This window comes from Helicoverpa zea, chromosome 6 (genome assembly GCF_022581195.2).
Source record: "Helicoverpa zea isolate HzStark_Cry1AcR chromosome 6, ilHelZeax1.1, whole genome shotgun sequence".
Lineage (NCBI taxonomy): Eukaryota > Metazoa > Arthropoda > Insecta > Lepidoptera > Noctuidae > Helicoverpa > Helicoverpa zea.
Window position 1 is genome coordinate 6,214,946 of NC_061457.1, and position 24,249 is coordinate 6,239,194.

At 39.1% G+C, this 24,249-nt stretch overlaps 3 protein-coding genes across 3 annotated transcripts in view; 2 read left to right on the forward strand and 1 right to left on the reverse strand.

The window, feature by feature from the left end:
* Positions 1 to 9,122: 9,122 nt before the first annotated feature.
* LOC124631218 (small integral membrane protein 4) lies at positions 9,123 to 9,744 on the forward strand. Its single transcript, XM_047165473.1, has one exon. The coding sequence runs from the start codon at positions 9,264 to 9,266 to the stop codon at positions 9,480 to 9,482; it is 219 nt and encodes a 72-aa protein (XP_047021429.1). The 5' UTR covers positions 9,123 to 9,263; the 3' UTR covers positions 9,483 to 9,744.
* Positions 9,484 to 9,744, forward strand: LOC124631219. Its single transcript, XM_047165474.1, has one exon. The coding sequence runs from the start codon at positions 9,484 to 9,486 to the stop codon at positions 9,694 to 9,696; it is 213 nt and encodes a 70-aa protein (XP_047021430.1). The 3' UTR covers positions 9,697 to 9,744.
* A 482-nt stretch (positions 9,745 to 10,226) lies between these two features.
* LOC124631212 (atrial natriuretic peptide-converting enzyme) overlaps positions 10,227 to 24,249 on the reverse strand; it is a 31,709-nt gene continuing 17,686 nt past the window's right edge. Inside the window, exons 6-12 of the mRNA XM_047165460.1 lie at positions 13,166 to 13,349; positions 12,845 to 13,060; positions 12,500 to 12,695; positions 11,871 to 12,052; positions 11,582 to 11,760; positions 11,074 to 11,439; positions 10,227 to 10,992 (exon numbers count right to left, since the gene is read on the reverse strand). Coding sequence (XP_047021416.1) covers positions 10,807 to 10,992; positions 11,074 to 11,439; positions 11,582 to 11,760; positions 11,871 to 12,052; positions 12,500 to 12,695; positions 12,845 to 13,060; positions 13,166 to 13,349 — 1,509 coding nt within the window. The 3' untranslated portion in view covers positions 10,227 to 10,806. The remainder of the gene's footprint in view (positions 10,993 to 11,073; positions 11,440 to 11,581; positions 11,761 to 11,870; positions 12,053 to 12,499; positions 12,696 to 12,844; positions 13,061 to 13,165; positions 13,350 to 24,249) is intronic.

A 24,249-nucleotide genomic window follows, 5' to 3' on the forward strand; every position in this document is an offset into this window, starting at 1 on the left:
GTGTCGAAAATTTGTTGAAAATATCGACATAATCGGTTGTATCTTTTGATTGGCTTGGCTTAGAAGTTTGATATTTTCACAGCTTAAAGGGACAATAGACCCGAGTATTTCATGTGAATTTCAGCTTGATACGTTCACGCGTTCTTAAGATAAAGGGTCTTGACAGACAGACAGACAGACAGACAGACAGACGGACAACAAAGTGATCCTATAAGGGTTCCGTTTTTTCCTTTCGAGGTACGGAACCCTAAAAAAAGGGTGGCGAAAAGCCAACACACGTCACACGTTGCGAGATCTTATAGGTCTAAGTGGGCTGCTGGAATGCTAGTACTATCTGAGTATCCGGTGTCCACTGAACGGTGATAAGATCCTTCGCCATGTCAGCGTTACATATTATATAGCTCAATATTTGGGGTACATAACCACATTGATACACAACAAGTTTGCAAGATATAATTCTATGTGGGTATGCTCTCATCTATTTCTGAACATTATCCAGCATATTATGTAAAACCAAATTTTAAAAGATTGTAGGTACCTAAATGTTTTTATTTCTGAAAATAATTGTTAGAAAGTAATTATTTTAGAATATTTGTCTATCTTAATTCATGTAGGCAAGGATACAGAAGTTTTTACAAGGGATTAGAAACCAGTTTCAAATAAATTCATGATAGTTTTATTCCATCCTTAATAAAGCTTAACAACTTATAAAATACGGATTTAAATAACTTAAGTTAAATGGCTCCAATCCAAGACTTATTTCAATATTATGGGCAGATACTGCACTGGGTAACTAACAAGATGAATAACAATAATCAAATCGTAAAAGTTATGACAATTATTTAACAACTATTTCTAAGATGACTAATATACAAATCTAATAAATAATTATCACACATTTTCAATTCTAAAATATCAAGAAAAGCATCACTTTGAAACTTTGTTCTGGTATTCACACGCCTGCAATACTTAGCTACTAAAACGTTGTGTTTTTGGTTTGTCATACAGAAGTTATAAAACATAATTTGTTCAGCACTGTAACCTCTGTTGATGCCATTTTTGAAATATCGATAGAATAATTGGTCACTATGGTTACACATACTTTCCACATCTTTCCATTCCTTGAGTGTTAAACCAAACAGCAGTCCTACAGCAGGGCCCTTGACAACACAAGTTACTTCTCCTGATCTATCCGTTATTCTTATTGTAGCACTCGAAGAAACTCTTCCTCTGTAGTTGCTGATCTTCACTGACTCGAGTGAGTAGTCTGTAAGCAGACCCCATCCCTCTGTGTGAAGTTTTATTCGTTTTGCTTCCGTAAGTTTTGAAGGAACAACAGAATTATAAAAATTATCATTCGCCTGTTTCTTGTTCATGGAAACTTGTTGTTACACAAGTTACTTTTATATATTGATGATTTGTTTGTCATTTAGCCGTATTTTGTATTCTTTCTTGCATTTAAACGGAGTACGGAGTTGCCATAGAGTAACTTATATATACGGTAATAGAGACCTCACTCTTTGTTCTGGTGTGGCGCCATCTCTCGGCTAACGATGCAGTCACACTTTGCCATAGCTCTAACTATAGCTATAATGTATACGTAGTAGGTACAACCAGGATCTAATAGTTTAATTTTTTTAATATTTTTGATTATACCTCGTCCAAGATAGCTTTATGCCAAAATCACAAAGCTATCTTGCACGAGGTATATACCAAAAAGTCGAGGTTTAGGGTAAAAATGGGCAAATAAAACAACATAATTTAAAAAGAATTGTATTTTATTTTTGTTTTTGTCTTTTTTTATTATACACTATTGCAAGATTTTGTACATTATCTGCTGTATCTACATCTTTGCTGGCACCATTCAAAATCTGGTTTGTAGTTCTTGCCCAATTATTAGCAAAGAATCTGCTAGAGAACTCCATATAAAACTCTATTAATTCTGTTTTGTGTATTTTACAATTAATAAAGCCTGTGTTTAAATTACAATATAAAATTGTTTTCATATAATTTTTTAAATTATTTATGTGGCTTTTATTTCTTAATATTTGGTGCAGAGTATCTTGCATTTCTGAGAACATCTTAGTTAATTTTTCGCTTGGGTAACTTAATAATTTTTTACCTTTAAAATATTCTCTTTTTTTAATATACTTATTTGAACCAGGATCGTTCGTATATAAATATATCTTACAATTTTTGCAGTTTTTAAAAATTTTTTTGGATTTACGTAGCAGGTAACCCGTCACATATTCCAGCTGAGCAATCATTCGTGGGTTTTCTTTTTTATTTTCAAAATTATCTATATTTTCGTTTAATACGTCATTCAAATCAATCTCACAATTTGATGGTTTTTCATCTTTTTTTTTGAAAAATAATTCCTCAAATGATTCTAATGTTGTACAGAAATCATTTTCACAATTAGCACCTGGTGAATAATTGCTACTTAGGTTCGTCACCAAAAGGGACGCAAATGCAGCTTCGAAAGCAGCACATGACGGTGAAATATTTCTAAACCCGTGACTACGTATACTTCCAAAAAAGTTTTCTAACGGATCCTGGTTCAAATGTCTGCACCAAAAGGATTTAATATTATAATCATTTATGAGTTTATCTCTAACAAGTTCCATGCCTTCAATTGTCTTTATAAAATTATTGATTGATGGTACAGTGCCAGCACTACCTTTTATATTCACAAATTTCATCGACTTTAAAACTGTTTTGGCTTTTAGCCAAATTTCTCTGTGTCTAGATTTTGGAGTAACATTGCAAAGTAAATCTTTACCAGACCTTACATTTGAATTTTTCTGACTTCCATTTAACGAATCAAATAAGTCATCAATGAATAAAATAAAATCAGCAGTGTCCATGGATTCTTTTGCCAAAATGCCATTTTCTGAAAGATAAAAAAATAAGTATTTTAGTAAGAAGGTGGTGCCCATAACACAGGATATATAAAAAACTCAAAATCTTAAACTTACTAAAAACTAGTTTAACTCGCTATGCATGTAGGTAAGTACATTACATAATAATAATGGCGTCCACGGCCAATTTTGACCACGGCGGCTGTTCTCATTTAAGGAGATCATTCAGCTGCGCAGGACATATTATAGTGCACGAGCATTTGTGCTGACACAGGTGCACTCCCTATTCCTTCACTCTCATAGCCCGATGGGACGGCAATCCGACTCGACCGGAGAGAGATCAGGCGCAGGACGACATTTACGTGCTCTCTGATGCACAGGTGAATCAATCACCAACTTCCAGACTACGGGTTGCTTTGTGAAAGTTTAAGAAAACCCTCAAAGCGATTTCGGCCGTCCCGGGAATCGAACCCGAGACCTCGAGCACAGCAGCCGTGCTTGCGACCACTAGACCAACGAGGCAGTCTTACATAATAGCAAAGAGGTCAGTCTGTGATTATAGGTATAAATACATAATAATTATTTAATTACCTGCTAAATAACCCATTGTTTTCCCAACAGTCTGGCTGAAGAGTTGTGAAGCATATTTAACTTTCATTTTTGGGATTTTATCTTTATTGCAGTGGTTTTCTGATAAGTTTTTTATTAATTTCAATCCTTTGTAGGTCGGGTTATTTTCGTATAATTGAGTGATGTGTTCCCATTTCGCAACTTTCTCATCACCATCAATAGCAAATCTTAAATTTTTCGTGAGGAGATTATTTCTTATACCCTTTAATAAGTGGGGCACATCGTAGAGGGGAATCACTTGTTGTCCTTGGATTTCAAATATGGATGATCTAAGGCATTCATTCTTTTTTAAATAATCTGTTCGGGTTTCTTCGATTAAGTAATTAATAGCACTTGTGTTAGACGTGCCTTGGTCACATACAGTGGCTAAAACAATAAACCCAATATTTTGTAATTTGGTTATAATTGCCTTTATTTGTGTCGCCAATATTTCCTTGGGTGTGCTTCCTGAGCAAAATGAATAACTCACAGGCTGTTTATAGTTTCTTGTGACCCCCCTTATCATGAAAACAAGCACATGGTCTGCAATTTTTTGTTTGGATTCTCCTGTATAATTCACAAAGCCTGAGATACGATCTTTTTTTCTATTGTATTCAAAGTGTGGAGAAAGTGACATCTCATCAAAGACTAATGTGCACAGTCTGTCATCAGTTTTCATTTTTTGAATTCTTTTTTTTAGCTGGTCAAACAAATTTTCATTAATGCCAGGTTTTAGATTTGCTCGCGATATCATTCTCGAGAGAGTTACTGGAGAAGGTAAAACAAATATATTGCTTAGCCATCTATATGCCTTTGGTCCCATTTTGTACATGCTTAATGCCATACATTTTTCCTCTTTCGTAAATCGACGTCCTAATTTTGATTTGCTTATTTCTCTAAATTGCATGACTGTAAATATGGCAGCCAAGGTTTTAAATTTTTTTAGAGCTATTTGAAATGCTGAATTAGTGGACAACGATTTGGCTTTCTCCAGCCTTCTTCGGAATGAGTCATTTTCTTTTCTAAGTTTTAATATTTCAGCACTCAATAATTTTTCGCATTTGACTGGTTTTCTAGACCCTGAAATCAAAACAATAGGATTATTAAACATCATCATATTCAGCCTCCTCCAACAAATGACTTTTTAGCCTTATAGTTAGCACGCTAGGCTGTCAGTTCCGTGTCCGGAGGTTTTGGGTTCGATCCCCAGCCAAGGCAAGTTATTTTACATGTATCTGTTATAAAATCAAATGCCTCCTTTGTGTAACCATTCGATCGTTGGACTCTCAATCAGGCGGTTGTGGGTTCAAATCAATGATGTTGGTTAAGTAGTAATATATAGAGTACTTACCTTTAACGACATTCATAGTATGCTTGCATATTTTCACTTCATCTGAAGCCTTTACTTGCTGCAGTGGCGGAACATCTTCAACAGTAGATGGTGATGATATGGTATCAGCTTCTTTAGAGCTGCTGGCTACAATTGGATTGCTTATATCTGCAAGAGGAAGTCTTCGTTTTCTAGATCCTGAAATACAAAATACATAATATAATTTTTGTTTTAAAAAATTTAGAAAAGAAACAATAGATAGAAATTGAGAAGCTTTTGCCATGCCAATTGAACACAGAAGCAACAAAATGTTACCAACAAATACTATAATTTGTTTAAAAAACCCCAAAAAAATAGGTAACCTGCACCTTCCAGATATTACACTTTTAGAATATATTATTTCTGTAATTTTGGAGGTCTAATATTACTATAACTATGGTAATGGCCATCATTTACTTGGTAAGAACTCTGAATCATTTGATTAAGTATCAAATTTTTGAATAGATACAATTTATTATTGATAGAGCTTGTGGAGCACTTTCATTTCATTACGTAGTAGGTATGGTATAGAAATAATGGAGCACAATTATTGAAATTGCAAATAAATAAAGTATCTAAGCATCCAAAAGAATTGAACGATAAATGGTTGCTGCAGGCAAGGTCAAACTGATTCTGCAAAAAAAATCGGCAAGTTTTCGAAAAAAAAAAATACGAAAATTTTTCTAAGTCCTTGCTCCATAGCGCCCCTAAGGCTACACTCCAACCAATAAATGATATTCTATTCTATTCTAATCAGTAAAATAAAAAAAATACCTGATAAATTGAGTGTTGGTACAGCATTAGGAGACAATAGTTTGCTTCTTGTATGATACTTGGATTCAAAATGCAAGTGGCAGACGCGGCGACGTTTAAATATTATGGCATTTTGAAGACTCAAAATATCACCTCCAATATTGTATATCCAAGTCCGAAATCGATCCGGATCTTTATCAGGGTTAGGAAACTTATGGAGAGGTTGCTGTTGTGAACCTGTAAAATAAACACTTTTAGTTGCTTCTATTACTTTATTCAAGTAACCTGTGTGCTGTGTACAGGTATTGTCACTCTGTAGTCACATTCTGTGGGTGGAACCTCTGGTGAAAACTATGAATTTATGTTTGTAGGGTTCCGTACCCAAAGGGTAAAACGGGACTATATTGTTTTGTATCTCATGAACAGTGATAATTAGTGTTGAAATTTTCACAAATACTGAAAAATAGAATAAAACTAATATTTTGGTGGGCCCCCATACAACAAACGCGATTTTTTTGCTCATTTTCTAATTTATGGTACGGAACCCTTCGTCCGAGAGTCCGACTCGCCCTAGGCCGGTTTTTTTTAGACTGGTGATTGTTTAGTCGAAAAAAATATTGTATTTGGAATATAGTAGGTAGGTATGTCTACTTTATCTTGCTAACTATAAACGATTGTAATCTATTCCAGGTATTTCGTTCATACATTTCTGGGCTTTGTCTTTTAAATTACGAGTGTATTTACTTATGAAATACAGAAATACTTAATCGCGCGAAAAACTGAGGGCAAACACTAATATTGATTTCTGAGTTAGGATACGATCATATAATTAAATAGGTACAAGTATCACTCACCGCAAAATGGCACACAGCAATTTTTTTCCGAAGTCATGTTATCAGATTGTCCATAAAACGTAGCCGGGGTCACAAAACGAACACGATCGTCGGAGTCCAAAGAGAGAGCAAGGTTATCGTTTAAGAGCACAGTCACCAAAATCCATGTAACACAGCCGAGTCGTCTTAAAATCGCAGGAACCATAACAATTTATAAGAAATAAACAGAATTGTAGCGAAAAATACCGTTAATGACATACGTACATTAAACCGGAAAAACAAACAACCAACATGGCCGATTAGCCAATGACGTTCCATTTCAATTCTGTGTTCATAGTTTGATGTTAATATTTTATTTATATTTGTAATTACGAAAAACGAAAAACGAAGTAGGAATAGTAACATTATAAAAATTTTAATTGAAATCAGTAAAATAAAAGACAAAAATAACTGAGTTAATGCAAGTAAACCAAGAAGTGAGTAGATTGAAATTGTTTCGAAAAAGCATGAAAAGAAACGGATGCGCCAATAATTTCGTGCAATGTTGCTATTAAGTATAATTCAAACAGGTTTAAACTATGTTTGTTTATTTTATTCTTAGCCTAATTTAAAAGATGAAATTCTTAATTAATAAAAAAAAATATTTATGATTAAATTACTATAATAAGTAAGATTAAATTAGATTAAGATGGTTGTATAAACGCCATCTGTTGAGGAACGATAGGACTAATGCCCACGTCTGTTTCTCCATACAAGTTACGATTGTACCAAGTGAATAGACCCTGGCCCTCTTATTATAAAACGCGGTATCAAATAAGTATCGGCTTTTGTACTACCTTTAATCCAGCTTTAAGTACGACCTTGAAAAAACGTTATTACAAAACGCAGTTTATCGCAAGTCCTATTACTATCTGTAGTACAAAAGATAAACCATCGAGCCCCCTAGTTTAACTGCAGTACTTAGTTGACAAACGTCAAATTCCGACATTATTTACTTTTGAGGTTATTTGTTTTGTGATGAAAAAAACGAAAGTAGATATAAATATGTGTGATTTGGAATACTTGGATGTGTTAGAATACTATTGAGAGTGTCCGGGGACCCAACAGAGTGCGTCATCGAGAAAATTTCTTCAAATTACCTGACGACAATTTTCGATGTAAATATCGATTTACGTTTTTCGAAATAATAGTCAATTGAATGCATGATGATAATCCATGATGATCCAGGATGATGATATGATGCTCAACTGGGCTCGCCATAAAGTAAGTAGCCTTTACAGTGCAAGTAGGTTGCCAAAACATCCTAATTAATTGTATGAGAGTGGAAGTTTTTATTATGGATGTTTGTTTATGTTCCACGCATACACTACCACATGGATTTTGATGAAACTCCGAAAATATATCAGATTATCATACAGTCTACTGTTTATTTACAGATTCAAGACTATTTTGGCGTTTTACACGCCGTATCTCTGCCAGTAATATGCAATGTATGTAAAAGACTGGAAGCTTGCTAAAATTTACAAAAATGCCAAGATGAGAAAGGGAACAAGATTGTGTGATGAAGAACAGTGTCCAACATGTATCAGTGCGTTTAACTGTATAAATAGACATCGGAATAAAATATAATTTTCTACTTTTATGTTGTTTCATTTTCTTTTGGTAATTTAATGCACACGATATTCTGTGTGTAAGTTATTGTGCACTTAATTTTGAAGAGGTTCTAATGAGATGCACAACGTCTTATTTAATCATTTAAATCGGGATGAAAATAATCCAAGTTATTTCTAACCTAAAAACAAAACATAACTCGGATACGCGCGCTGACGGTCCGTTATACGCGCAAACTCGATAGTTGTTTAAAAGAGAATAATTGGATCATGTATATCGTTAAAAGTTACTAGAAATATAAAATTACCTTTAAATAATAAAAAGTAATCTTTTCAACTGCAGAGATATTTTTTTTATTATCATAGTTAATTATTTTTCATCAAAATAGACTTAACAAAATAATGTAAAAAGGAACGGCGCATAGAATCCGGAACGATTGAACGAATGATTTAAATATTTGTTGCTTATAATCTGTGGATATTATTTCAACCACAGACAAATAGAAGTACCAAACAGTCTTCTCTTAGTCTACGTTTTGTAATAAGGATGTGAAGACTATCGTAAGTACCGTAACAAACCAAGACGTCTTCAGTCTGGTTTAAACCACTACTTGCGGCAGTTTTTATAATAAGAGGGTGGGAGTTGCTATTGACTCGTTCAGATTTGGTGAACTAAATGAAGTACTGAAGTAAATGAGTGGACTACTTCGTTGAGCGAAAAGAACTACTTCATTCATTTCTTTTCAATGACACATTTTGCGCATGTCTAGTTGCTAATGCTTGCCGCTAGGAGTAAAATGTGGCTTTGACATACGCTAATGACATTGACACCTAACAGCTGGTGTCTTTCCAGTTTACGAAGCCTTTAGCTGGGCATGACTGGAAGATAAAGTAAGAATAAGACAAGCCCAAGCCTGCTTTTCACCACTATACTTGCCAGCCCAAGTTACAGTCATTATTCCACTCACTAGAAGTAGGCCACAGCAAATAACAACAAAATTAGATGGCGATAATGGTGATTTTATTAAAGTTTCAAGCTTTTTAATCGCGCGGTCTGCATGGAACGGATTATTATTGTCCGGATGACTGTGACAAGTGATGTTTTGACGTAAACGTAAATTTAGAGGTTATATAAAATAGGACTTGTTTTGTGCTTATTTCTTGCTTATATAATACACATTACAATTTTAATTGTTAAATCTTATGAGTGTACTGAAAATCTGATTCAATGAGAATAGGCTGGGTGCACAAGTTGGTAAACAAATGGCCGGGCAAAAGTATATTTGGAATGTATAGATTCCTGCCAATGTTTTTCGTACTTGGAGCTGCTTTGGAGTTTTCTATGATTAACTGGAAGGTTGGGGAAGTTAATTTTTATAACACGTTCAAGAGACGTCAAGCTCACGAAATAGTTGAAGAAAAGATAAAGAAATACACAGTTGCATAAGATGCCGGCCGGAGTGACTTGGGGTCAGTACATTGCCTTTTCATCGGCGGCTATGCTGTCTATGCTAGCAGGATCGCAGATTGTACATCAGTACTACAAACCATTACGGGATCTAAATGAGTACATTAACAAGGAGCTTAGGAGCCTGCCGGATAATGTTCAAGTTAAAATTAGACAAGAATTGCAGGATGAAGGTATATTAAATAAAACTTAGGAGTTATATTATTTATCATGTGTAAGTAAATAAAATTGTTAATCACAATAGAACATTTTCATTTTTATTCTCTAGTTGATAACTTGCCTCTCATGTTTTGTTCCTGTAGTTTGTATTTAGTATTCCTTATCATATGAATTGACCTACTACAAAACTACAAACAAATCCAAAATAAAAACAAATTAGCCACCTTGCCTTTTACTAATTATCTTTTCTCATTTTAACCATAGTCTATCAACAGGTTTTTCATAATTCTTAATTAGGCAAGTTTAGTAATTATAAGATGTATGTGTAGGTAAAGTAAAGTGAAAAATAGTATTTTGAGGATTGCTTTTAGACTAAATACATAGAATTAATCATATAACCCATGAATATCATCATAAGAAGGGGTTTTATTATGATTAACTTTTGAAATCCAAACATAGCATATATATTATAATCAATTTCATGAAATCCCACCACATACGGTTGCATTGCAAATCATAGAGAAAGGCAACATTCAAAAACTCATGCAAAAAAAAACAAGTAGAACAATTGTTTATAAATTTTATTATAACTAGCTATAAATTTTGGCTCCACTCTTATAATAATATTTACAATAGGTACTTTAATTGTAACAATTAACTTTTATATTCAATAAATTATCTTAAAACTTTATAAAAACTACAATAAAATAGGCACTTAAAGATCATTTTATAGAAATTAGATTAACAACTTATTTTCACCTTATAAACAAATATTATACATAGTTACTAACAACTTACACTTTGTTACAAACAATTATTATTACAGCAAATAATGAAATCATCTTGGTCTCAATGTATTGAGTATTGTTAATATGATGTGTAATATTTATCACATTAGAAATTACATAGAAACCAGTGCAACATGTAGATACTGACTATAACAATATTCTAAAATTCCTAGTTACATTTTATTCCTACCCCAAGAATATTAAACTTCATACTAAAAAAATTATACAAAACAGTTCTCTGCCAATATCTTTTAGTTTTCTAATGTGTATGTATCTATCTGTTTTAAGAAAGAAACTATACAACCAAAACATTACTGCAGTCTTTACAAATATTAAATTTTTGTACCTCCTTCAGGTCATCTTGCTGAATTCGATATTGTTCGTCGTATCCAGTCGACATGAGAACTAATGGAATCATAAATGCGAGGGCGTCCTAAACCAATTTTTGTACAAGCGATACGCCATCCACTGACTCCTTCCAGTGACCATTGCTTTGTCTTCTCATTGAAACACATCATTGAACTGCCTGCATACTCCTCCTCCTGACAAAATAACAATATTATTAGCACAGGAAAAAGGAGGCAAAAACGTATTTTCATTAAAACAAACAATTATTTACTTACATCACAGTCATCCTGGTCATATAATGGTTCAGCACAGATTCCATTTACAATGGCGATGCTCACATTTTCGCACGTGCTCATGGGACTAGTCACTACTTGGACCCTTTGCAGTTGGTCTTTGTTTCTTGTCCAGCCTAAAGTGTTGCAAATATTTCGACTAGCTGGTTCTGCACCATTGTCTGGCAAACATATGGGCCTTACAAAATCCGTCATTTCCACTGGTTCCTCCAACCGCACTAACGCTAGCATACTGCCTTCAATGGGAGAACGCACCATGCCAACTATTCGCCTTTCTTGTTGCCAAGGTGTAGTGCTTTGTATTCGCACTGTACCAAATCTCGCAGTCCATTCAGCTTTTGGCTGTCCCTGTTGATATAAGAAAGACATTGAATATTTCATTATAATCTTAGTGACTTACAATTAGATTATATAATTGATTTAGATGTTTGTAGGCAGATTTGAGGTTCGTGGTATTGGTGTTTCTTATTTTGAAACAGTTTGTGCTTACTTGGAAGCAGGAGGCAGTAGTGATGAGCCAGGAGGGGTGTATAAGCGCAGCGTCGCAGGCGTGCACGTGAGTTCGCAACAGCGAGGCGTGCCACGGCCAGTCCCCCGGCCGCGCCGAGCGAGGCAGGCCCTCCACGCCCGATCCCGCGCCGATACCGCGAGCAGACGTCACACCACATTCTGTTTTGATGCAAGGCCATACATTAATGTTTTCTTCATGGCTTAGAAATGGGCTTATGGACCTATGGACTTAGTAAAATGTTTTAAAACAGCAATTGGAGTCAACTTACCCAAATTATCACAGACAACTCTTATAACTTTTCGTTCAGGGCATTCACTTTTAACGAATGATATTTCTGGAGCGAAGGGATCTACTATTTCAACGTATTGTGGTTTTTCTTTCTTCGGATCCCGCTCTTCGTTTGACTCTCCTTCTTCCGCATCTGGTACTACTTCTGCGCTTAATGAAGCCCTGAAATAATAATTACAATATTACGCATTACTTAGATATTTAACAGACATACGCAGGTAGAATAGTTTCATCTGCATATTACGAAGGTCCATCGAGCTATGTAAAGGTATGATTAAATGCAAAGAATACCTAAGCAGTTACCCGCCGTAAAGTTCTCTACTAGTCTAAAGAATTAACAATACAGTGATTGTGTTAATTAAGTGCGCAGTTTACCTACGTGGGCAAGTAAAATACTTACAATATTCTACCTATCACTAGATAATTTAAACATAACTTAGATATAATTAGGAAATGATAGGTAATATAAATCATGGATAAGTATTATTTCGGCAAATTGACGCGTAAGTAGCTACGTAGTAGGTACGTGGATCCTATAAGATCTGAAGATACCTATCGATTGTTAACAGGTCAATTTTAAACTTAGTAAAATTGAAGATAAATGCTCACTTGAAGGTGAGCGCCTTGCAGAGCGAAGCGGCGACGCTGGTGAGCGCGCGCTTGTCGTGCTCGTGTGGCGCGGCGCAGATCTTGCCGTCTCGGCCACGCTCCGCCCACACCGCATACCCGCTGCGGCTACGGACCGCGCCCAGCGTTGACTCGCTGTTCTCTCGTCTCCAGGATGCAAGGGAGCGAGTGATCCATACTGCAGCAAAAAGTATAATCCACATTTAATAAAAACTTATTTGAAATGCCCAGTTTTCCATCTATAGTTTCTAATCCTAACGTCCAGGTTAGGAAACCGAACAAAGCAGCTTGAGGTCGTGCAGACGTATCCTAACTATTAGTACTCACGACATCCAGCTTCGTCACTCCCGTCAGGGCAGTCGGGCGTTCCATCGCAGCGCAAATGTGCGGGTAGGCAACGCGTTTGCAACGCACACCGCAAACCGCCCGTGCCCGCCGCGGAACAATGTGAGCAACTACGCTCGTCTTCTGCGCCTGCGCAGTCAGGAATGCCATCGCACTCTCGACGCGATAGTGCGAGCCGCTGAAGGCCTCTTGAGCATTCTGTGAAAAAGAATAGATGTTCAGAAGTAAGTATTCTTGGACAACCACGTTATTTAGTGATGAAATGGCTAGTTGGAACTTATAGTAATGAACTCAGAAGCATACCTGGTTCAGGAGCACAGGATCCTTTGCCGAAGTAATCTGGGAACCGTGCACAGTCGAAATGCGGTCGGAGTCGGTCTGGTAGGCGCGCTCCACAGCCAGCATGGAATGCGCGGCAGTAAGCACGACACGGCCGAACTAGACGCTCGTCAGAGCATCGAGGCTGCAGCATTTGACATACAAAATCCTGAAACACAATAAAACATGCGTATTAATTACTTTCCTGAATTAAATAACATACGTAACATAACATAATTCTATTGTAATGTAGAGTCGCTTGCCGAGGTCGACCTTTTGGTACACTGAGCCGCAGTCACTCAAGGTTTACGCGCGCTCTTGTCTTGAAAATTAGTACTTAAGTATATAAAAATCAGCAGTTACAACTTTCAGTCACCACTGAACACTTTTTAGAGTACACAAGGGTGTGTATGAGGTAAGTACATAAGGGTGTTTATAGGGTAAGTATATAAGGTACCTAAGTAAGGGTGTTTATGGGGAGTGTACATAAGACAGTATATGAGGACTGTACATAAGGGAGTGTATGAGAACAGTACATAAGGGAGTATATGGGGAGTGTACATAAGAGAGTATATGAGGACTGTACATAAGGGAGTGTATGAGAACAGTACATAAGGGAGTATATGAGGACAGTACATAAGGGAGTATATGAGGACAGTACATAAGGGAGTATATAAAGGAGTATATGAGTATAAGGAAATATATGAGCACAGTACATAAGGGAGTATATGAGGACAGAACATAAGGGAGTATATAAAGGAGTATATACATAAGGATTTATATGAGGACAGTACATAAACGAGTATATGAGGACAGTACATAAGGGAGTATATGAGGACAGAACATAAGGGAGTATATAGGGAGAGAATATAAAGGAGTATATACATAAGGAAATATATGAGGACAGTATACAAGGTGTTGATTTGCATTTGTGCCATAGTTCAGGAGGAGGTCATAAAATACGTAAATAATCGATTGGAATTACAGTAGACGGGAAATAGCTAATATGCTCTGCTATTTTTGTCATTGTAATGTCGTAGTATTTCAGAAGTAATCCAATTTTATGAATGAAAATTATCAATGATCGTTGCGTATGCTTTGTGTTTGCGTTTGTGTGAGGGCGCAGCACGGTTTTAAGGCCACTAACACACGCGCCAAGTTTAAATACGGCTAGACGACATTGACGGAATTCCGAAAAAAAAAATACAAAAAATTACGTACCAATTTTTTTGCTGATTTGGGTCGAGAATCATTAGCATAATTACGTCCTTCACTATGGCACGGATGCAAATCAATAGCTTGTATAAGGACAGTACATAAGAGAGTATATGAGGACAGTACATAAGGGAGTATATGAGAACAGTACATAAGGGAGTATATGAGGACAGAACATAAGAGAGTATATGAGGATAGTACATAAGGGAGTATATGAGGACAGTACATAAGGGAGTATATGAGGACAGTACATAAGGGAGTATATGAGGACAGTACATAAGAGAGTATATGAGGACAGTACATAAGGGAGTATATGAGGACAGTACATAAGGGAGTATATAAAGGAGTATATACATAAGGAAATATATGAGGACAGTACATAAGGGAGTATATGAGAACAGTACATAAGGGAGTATATGAGAACAGTACATAAGGGAGTATATGAGGACAGTACATAAGGGAGTATATACACAAGGAAATATATGAGCACAGTACATAAGGCAGTATATGAGGACAGTACATAAGGGAGTAATTGAGGACAGTACATAAGGGAGTATATAAAGGAGTATATACATAAGGAAATATATGAGCACAGTACATAGGGGAGTATATGAGGACAGTACATAAGGGAGTATATGAGGACAGTACATAAGGGAGTATATGAGGACAGTACATAAGGGAGTATATGAGGACAGTACATAAGGGAGTATATGAGCACAGTACATAAGGGAGTGTATGAGGACAGTACATAAGGGAGTATATAAAGGAGTATATACATAAGGAAATATATGAGCACAGTACATAAGGGAGTATATGAGGACAGTATATAATAAGGGAGTATATGAGGACAGTATATAAGGGAGTATGTGAGGACAGTACATAAGGGAGTATATGAGGACAGTACATAAGGGAGTATATGAGGACAGTATATAAGGGAGTATATGAGGACAGTACATAAGGGAGTATATGAGGACAGTACATAAGGGAGTATATGAGGACAGTACATAAGGGAGTATATGAGGAGAGTATATAAGGGAGTATATGAGGACAGTACATACGGGAGTATATGAGGACAGTATATAAGGGAGTATATGAGGACAGAACATAAGGGAGTATATGAGGACAGTACATAAGGGAGTATATGAGGACAGAACATAAGGGAGTATATAGGGAGAGAATATAAAGGAGTATATACATAAGGAAATATATGAGCACAGTACATAAGGGAGTATATGAGGACAGTACATAAGAGATTATATGAGGACAGTACATAAGGCAGTATATGAGCACAGTACATAAGGGAGTATATGAGGACAGTACATAAGGGAGTATATAAAGGAGTATATACATAAGGAAATATATGAGGACAGTACATAAGGGAGTATATGAGGACAGTACATAAGGGAGTATATGAGGACAGTATATAAGGGAGTATATGAGGACAGTACATAAGGGACTATATGAGGACAGTATATAAGGGAGTATATGAGGACAGAACATAAGGGAGTATATAGGGAGAGAATATAAAGGAGTATATACATAAGGAAATATATGAGGACAGTATACAAGGTGTTGATTTGCATTTGTGCCATAGTTCAGGAGGAGGTCATAAAATACGTAAATAAATCGATTGGAATTACAGTAGACGGGAAATAGCTAATATGCTCTGCTATTTTTGTCATTGTAATGTCGTAGTATTTCAGAAGTAATCCAATTTTATGAATGAAAATTATCAATGATCGTTGCGTATGCTTTGTGTTTGCGTTTGTGTGAGGGCGCAGCACGGTTTTAAGGCCAGTAACACACGCGCCAAGTTTAAATACGGCTAGACGACATTGACGGAATTCCGAAAAAAAAAATACAAAAAATTACGTACCAATTTTTTTGCTGATTTGGGTCGAGAATCATTAGCATAATTACGTCCTTGACTATGGCACGGATGCAAATCAACAGCTTGTATAAGGACAGTACATAAGAGAGTATATGAGGACAGTACATAAGGGAGTATATGAGGACAGTACATAAGGGAGTATATAAAGGAGTATATACATAAGGAAATATATGAGGACAGTACATAAGGGAGTATATAAGAACAGTACATAAGGGAGTATATGAGAACAGTACATAAGGGAGTATATGAGGACAGTACATAAGAGAGTATATACACAAGGAAATATATGAGCACAGTACATAAGGCAGTATATGAGGACAGTACATAAGAGAGTATATACACAAGGAAATATATGAGCACAGTACATAAGGCAGTATATGAGGACAGTACATAAGGGAGTAATTGAGGACAGTACATAAGGGAGTATATAAAGGAGTATATACATAAGGAAATATATGAGCACAGTACATAAGGGAGTATATGAGGACAGTACATAAGGGAGTATATGACGACAGTACATAAGGGAGTATATGAGGACAGTACATAAGGGAGTATATAAAGGAGTATATACATAAGGAAATATATGAGCACAGTACATAAGGGAGTATATGAGGACAGTATATAAGGGAGTATATGAGGACAGTATATAAGGGAGTATGTGAGGACAGTACATAAGGGGAGTATATGAGGACAGTACATAAGGGAGTATATGAGGACAGTATATAAGGGAGTATATGAGGACAGTACATAAGGGAGTATAGAAAGGAGTATATACATAAGGAAATATATGAAGACAGTACATAAGGGAGTATATGAGGATAGTACATAAGGGAGTATATAAGTACAGTACATAAGGGAGTATATGAGGACAGTATATAAGGGAGTATATGAGGACAGTACATAAGGGAGAATATGAGGACAGTACATAAGGGAGTATATGAGGACAGTACATAAGGGAGTATATGAGGACAGTACATAAGGGAGTATATGAGGACAGTACATAAAGGAGTATATAAAGGAGTATATACATAAGGAAATATATGAGCACAGTACATAAGGGAGTATATGAGGACAGTACATAAGAGAGTATATACACAAGGAAATATATGAGCACAGTACATAAGGCAGTATATGAGGACAGTACATAAGGGAGTAATTGAGGACAGTACATAAGGGAGTATATAAAGGAGTATATACATAAGGAAATATATGAGCACAGTACATAAGGGAGTATATGAGGACAGTACATAAGAGATTATATGAGGACAGTACATAAGGCAGTATTTGAGCACAGTACATAAGGGAGTATATGAGGACAGTACATAAGGAAGTATATGAGGACAGTACATAAGGGAGTATATAAAGGAATATATACATAAGGAAATATATGAGCACAGTACATAAGGGAGTATATGAGGACAGTACATAAGGGAGTATATGAGGACAGTACATAAGTACATAAGGGAGTATATAAAAAAGTCGTGGTGGCCTAGTGGGCAAAGAACCAACCTCTCGAGTATGAGGGCGCGGGTTCGATTCCAGGTCAGGCAAGTACCAATGCAACTTTTCTAAGTTTGTATGTACTTTCTAAGTATATCTTAGACACCAATGACTGTGTTTCGGATGGCACGTTAAACTGTAGGTCCCGGCTGTCATTGAACATCCTTGGCAGTCGTTACGGGTAGTCAGAAGCCAGTAAGTCTGACACCAGTCTAACCTAGGGGTATTGGGTTGCCCGGGTAACTGGGTTGAGGAGGTCAGATAGGCAGTCGCTTCTTGTAAAGCACTGGTACTCAGCTGAATCCGGTTAGACTGGAAGCCGACCCCAACATAGTTTGGGAAAAAGGCTCGGAGGATGACATAAGGGAGTATATAAAGGAGTATATACATAAGGAAATATATGAGGACAGTACATAAGGGAGTATATGAGGACAGTACATAAGAGATTATATGAGGACAGTACATAAGGGTGTATATAAGGGAGTATATACACAAGGAAATATATGAGCACAGTACATAAGGAAATATATGAGCACAGTACATAAGGCAGTATATGAGAACAGTACATAAGGGAGTATATGAGGACAGTACATAAGGGAGTATATAAAGGAGTATATACATAAGGAAATATATGAGCACAGTACATAAGGGAGTATATGAGGACAGTATATAAGGGAGTATATGAGGACAGTACATAAGGGAGTATAGAAAGGAGTATATACATAAGGAAATATATGAGGACAGTACATAAGGGAGTATATGAGGACAGTATATAAGGGAGTATATGAGGACAGTACATAAGGGAGTATATACACAAGGAAATATATGAGCACAGTACATAAGGCAGTATATGAGGACAGTATATAAGGGAGTATATGAGGACAGTATATAAGGGAGTATATGAGGACAGTACATAAGGGAGTATATACATAAGGAAATATATGAGGACAGTACATAAGGGAGTATATGAGGACAGTATATAAGGGAGTATATGGGTACAGTACATTAGGGAGTATATAGGGAGAGAATATAAAGGAGTATATACATAAGGAAATATATGAGGACAGTACATAAGGGAGTATATGAGGACAGTATATAAGGGAGTATATGAGGACAGTACATAAGGGAGTATATGAGAACAGTACATAAGAGAGTATATGAGCACAGTACATAAGGGAGTATATGAGGACAGTACATAAGAGATTATATGAGGACAGTACATAAGGCAGTATATGAGGACAGTACATAAGGGAGTATATAAAGGAGTATATACATAAGGAAATATATGAGGACAGTACATAAGGGAGTATATGAGGACAGTACACAAGGAAATGTATGAGCACAGTACATAAGGGAGTGTGGCAAGCAAAACACACGACTAAACGCAGCATGAAGATCACGCCACTTTTCGTCAGAGCGTGCCGTGTGCAAAACAAGTTGGGAAGCTCCGCCCACTCCGCGACGATAAACAAGTTAGCGCCGCCCCTTTCAATATGGCGTCTGCGCATCTTTTGTTGGTGGCGCTAGTGAGCCGAGATGGTGGCGCTAGTGAGCCAAGATGGCGGCGCACTCGCCTATTGTCCTCGCTAATGAGGGGGCGTAAACTCCTGCGCATAGATGCCAAGCGGGAGCTGTTTTTTCTTAAGTATTTTTATGTATAAATACCTGTGCATTTTTATAATTAATTCATTACGCTTGTAACCTTGCTACGTAATACAGCTTCTAAACTCTTACCGTGTATTTTATTCCTTCGCCTGTCGTCATCGCCGCTATTGCTATTGCCACGCTGTTCGATCGCAAGTAGTATACTAGCTCCTGCAGTACTATACAACTTCACTGGTGACCACCGACGTTCGTTCCGGATTCAAGAACTAAGCCCGGCAAGCATCAATTATGACAGAACCGATGAAAGAAGCTAACAGTGATTTCTTCATGGCGTACCGAGTGGGGGTCAAGGCACCAGTCTTCAATGCAGACGACCCACAATTATGGTTTGCGCAGCTAGAAGGTCAGTTCGTTCTCTCCAACATTACCACGGACAACACGAAGTTTTATTACGTGCTGGCGCAGCTCGAACCGCAACATGCAGCGCAAGTGCGTGACCTCATAGTGAGCCCCCCCGCCACCGGCAGATATGAAAAACTGAAGGCAGAGCTGATCAAGCGACTATCCGCCTCGCAGGAGCGGAAGATCAAGCAATTACTCATGCATGAAGAGTTAGGAGACAGGAAACCCACCCAATTTCTCCGCCACTTACAGCAACTGGCCGGACCTAATGTCCCAACTGATTTCATCAGGTCGATTTGGTGCAGTAGGTTGCCGACGAACCTCCAAACGATAGTAACGATGCAAGCAAGTTCCAGCCTCGAAGACGTAGCAGAATTGGTGGACCGCATCAATGACATCGTTCCAGTAACCACGCAAGTCGCCGCAACTAGCATTCCAGTGCCCGGGAAAGAAGCTTGCTCACAGCAGGAGACGAGTCAACAAGGAAGTGCTATCGAGGCGTTGACTCGAACCGTGGCTGACTTATCACATAAGCTGGAGGTCATGAGCGCGCAGTTACGTCATGGACCATCCCGCTCGCGCTCCAGAAGTCGGTATAGCCAAAACCGATACCGATCACATTCCCGCTCCAGAAACAACCGGTACTGCTATTACCACAGCCGATTTGGCGAGAAAGCCCGCAAATGCACGGAACCGTGTTCGTATAACGCGAAGGCGTTAAACCACCAAGGCAGCCACTAAGGGCGGAGTATGACTGCCATGCAATATCGAGCCGCCTGTTCATTACGGATCGCACCACGAAGATACAGTTTCTTATAGATACGGGTTCAGACCTGTGTGTCTTCCCACGATCCGCTGTACGGGGACCACGCATGAAGACAAAATACGAGTTGTTTGCGGCAAACGGATCAGTTATAAGCACATACGGGTTTCATCCACTAACACTCGATTTAGGACTTCGCCGCGCATTCACGTGGAGGTTCATAGTTGCCGACGTCACCAAGCCCATAATCGGAGTCGATTTTCTAGCTTTCTACAATCTGATTGTCGACTGCCGAAATCAACGTCTCATAGACAGCATGACGTCACTTACGACTCAGGCACCGCAGTACGAACCGGCAGAAGCGATATCCTCTGTCCGCACCATGACCGGGGATGGCAACTATCACCGCATCCTGAGGGAGTTTCCAGACCTCACGCGTCCTGCAGGCAAGCCAGGGGTACCAAAGCACAACACGCTGCATCATATACGCACCACGCCGGGACCTCCTGTTTCTAGTCGTCCTCGTCGTTTGGACCCACAACGCCTCAAGATAGCGAAACAGGAGTTTGAGGAAATGCTGCAAAACGGAACGGCACGCCCTTCGGAGAGCGCCTGGTCCTCACCACTGCATTTAGCGCCTAAGAAGAATGATGGATGGCGCCCATGCGGTGATTACCGCGCATTGAATGCTCGAACCATTCCGGATGTCTACCCTATCAGACACCTGCAAGACTTCACTCACGAGTTGGCGGGCAGTACTATCTTCTCCACGATAGATTTAGTGAAGGCATACAATCAGATCCCTGTATCTGAAGAAGACATACCTAAGACAGCGATAACAACTCCATTTGGGTTATTCGAGTTTCCCTACATGACCTTTGGACTCAGAAACGCTGCTCAGACTTTCCAAAGATTCATGGATGAAGTTCTGCGAGACTTAAACTTCTGCTACGGGTATCTGGATGATATACTGGTCTTCAGCAAGGACATTCACCAGCACGAACAACATCTCAGACTACTTTTCGAACGTCTGGCCAAGTACGGCGTTTTATTAAATACAAGCAAATGTATTTTCGGCCAGACAGAGGTCATGTTCCTGGGATACAAAGTCTCCGCAGCAGGTACGCAGCCACCAGAATGCAAAGTTCAGGCTATTCAAGACTTCCCTGAACCGAAGACCGTCAAGGAATTAAGGCGATTCCTAGGGATGCTGAACTTTTATCGCCGTTTCATCCCGGCAGCGGCTTCAACACAAGCACCGCTCAACCAACTGCTCGCAGGTCCAAAAGTCAAAGGATCACACCCGGTTATCATGACACCGGAACTGCTAGACGCTTTCAACATCTGCAAACGGAGCCTTTCCGAAGCCACTCTCTTGGTGCATCCAGACACTCACGCTGAGCTAAACATACTCACGGACGCGTCTGATACAGCAATAGGTGCCGTACTTCAGCAACGGAGCAACGGAAAATGGCAACCACTTGCCTTCTTCTCAAAGAAGCTTAGCCCATCCCAGAAGAAGTACAGCCCATACGATCGTGAACTTCTGGCGATATACGAGGCCATCAGATATTTCCGATTCATGGTTGAGGCACGCGTGTTCTACGTCACGACAGACCATAAGCCGCTGACATTTGCGTTTGCTCGCCCACGATCAAACTGCCCTCCTCGTCAATTCAGATACCTGGATTATATAGGACAGTTCACAACTGATATAAGATATATACCAGGGAAGGACAACGTTGTTGCGGACACACTTTCGCGCATCAACGAGCTTCAACTGCCATTGGATTACCAAGCGCTGGCCAAGGAACAGCAAGCCGACCCCGAGCTACAGAACTTGCTAAAAGAAGGATCATCTTTAAAGCTGAGGAAGGTGAAATTACCCGAGAGTGACGTCGAGATATACTGTGACGTAGCGGGTACTCCCCGCCCATACATAACAAAAACGTTCCGCAAGCAGATTTTCACGTCTCTTCATAACCTCAGTCATCCGGGGCGAAAGGCAAGTGTTCGGCTTGTCACGGAAAGATTTGTTTGGCCAGGAGTAAGAAAAGACTGTAGCCAAATGGCAAGGGAATGCGAAGCGTGTCAAAGGAGTAAAGTGACACGCCACACATCTGCTCCATTGCAGCCTTTCAAACCACCGACGACACGTTTTCGCCACATCCATATCGACTTAGTTGGCCCCTTACCACTGTCTTGCGGTTACAAGTACTGCCTCACGATTGTCGACCGTGCAACACGGTGGCCTGAGGCGTACCCACTGCAAGATATTACCGCAGAGACATGCGCCACTGCTCTCACCGCAGGATGGATAGCTCGGTTTGGCTGTCCAGAGCACATAACAACGGACCGAGGCCGGCAATTTGAATGTCGCACCTTCAAGAACCTCGCCGCCCTCATAGGTGCTACTCACCATCTGACCACCTCTTACCATCCCGCAGCCAACGGCCTTGTCGAGAGACTACACCGCCAATTGAAAGCCGCCATTATGTGCCATGCGACTTCAAGCTGGACAGAGGTCTTACCATGGGTGCTACTAGGCATACGCAGCGCTTGGAAGGAGGATATAGGTGCAACAACCGCTGAACTCGTCTACGGCGAGCCACTCCGCTTACCTGGACAGTTCCTCACAGAAGCCCCAAGGGACGCCGCGGACATGGGTGACCTGGTGGACAGGTTACGCACTCACATGAGCAAGTTGACGCCACAACCAACGTCGTGGCACACGAACTCCAGCCGTCCTTTCTACATCCCGAAGGACCTGAACACAGCGTCACACGTCTTCCTACGTGAAGGCCCAGGTCGAAGATCACTGCAGGCCCCATATACAGGCCCACACAAGGTCCTAGCTCGTGGCCAGAAAACAATAGACATAGAAGTCAATGGGAAACGGCAAAAGGTGACGATCGACCGAGTAAAACCTGCGTACAGGGCGAGAGAAGAACTGGATTCAGAACAAATTAAAACCTCAAACCCAAATCAACCTGATTCCCCGCTCAGAAGAACAAAAAGCGGCAGGACAGTAAAATTCCCTAATTACTATCGCCCGTAGTCACGGTCTCGCCGGGGGAGTGGTGTGGCAAGCAAAACACACGACTAAACGCAGCATGAAGATCACGCCACTTTTCGTCAGAGCGTGCCGTGTGCAAAACAAGTTGGGAAGCTCCGCCCACTCCGCGACGATAAACAAGTTAGCGCCGCCCCTTTCAATATGGCGTCTGCGCATCTTTTGTTGGTGGCGCTAGTGAGCCGAGATGGTGGCGCTAGTGAGCCAAGATGGCGGCGCACTCGCCTATTGTCCTCGCTAATGAGGGGGCGTAAACTCCTGCGCATAGATGCCAAGCGGGAGCTGTTTTTTCTTAAGTATTTTTATGTATAAATACCTGTGCATTTTTATAATTAATTCATTACGCTTGTAACCTTGCTACGTAATACAGCTTCTAAACTCTTACCGTGTATTTTATTCCTTCGCCTGTCGTCATCGCCGCTATTGCTATTGCCACGCTGTTCGATCGCAAGTAGTATACTAGCTCCTGCAGTACTATACAACTTCAGGAGTATATGAGGACAGTACATAAGGGAGTATATAAAGGAGTATATACACAAGGAAATATATGAGGACAGTACATAAGAGATTATATGAGGACAGTACATAAGGCAGTATATGAGGACAGTACATAAGGGAGT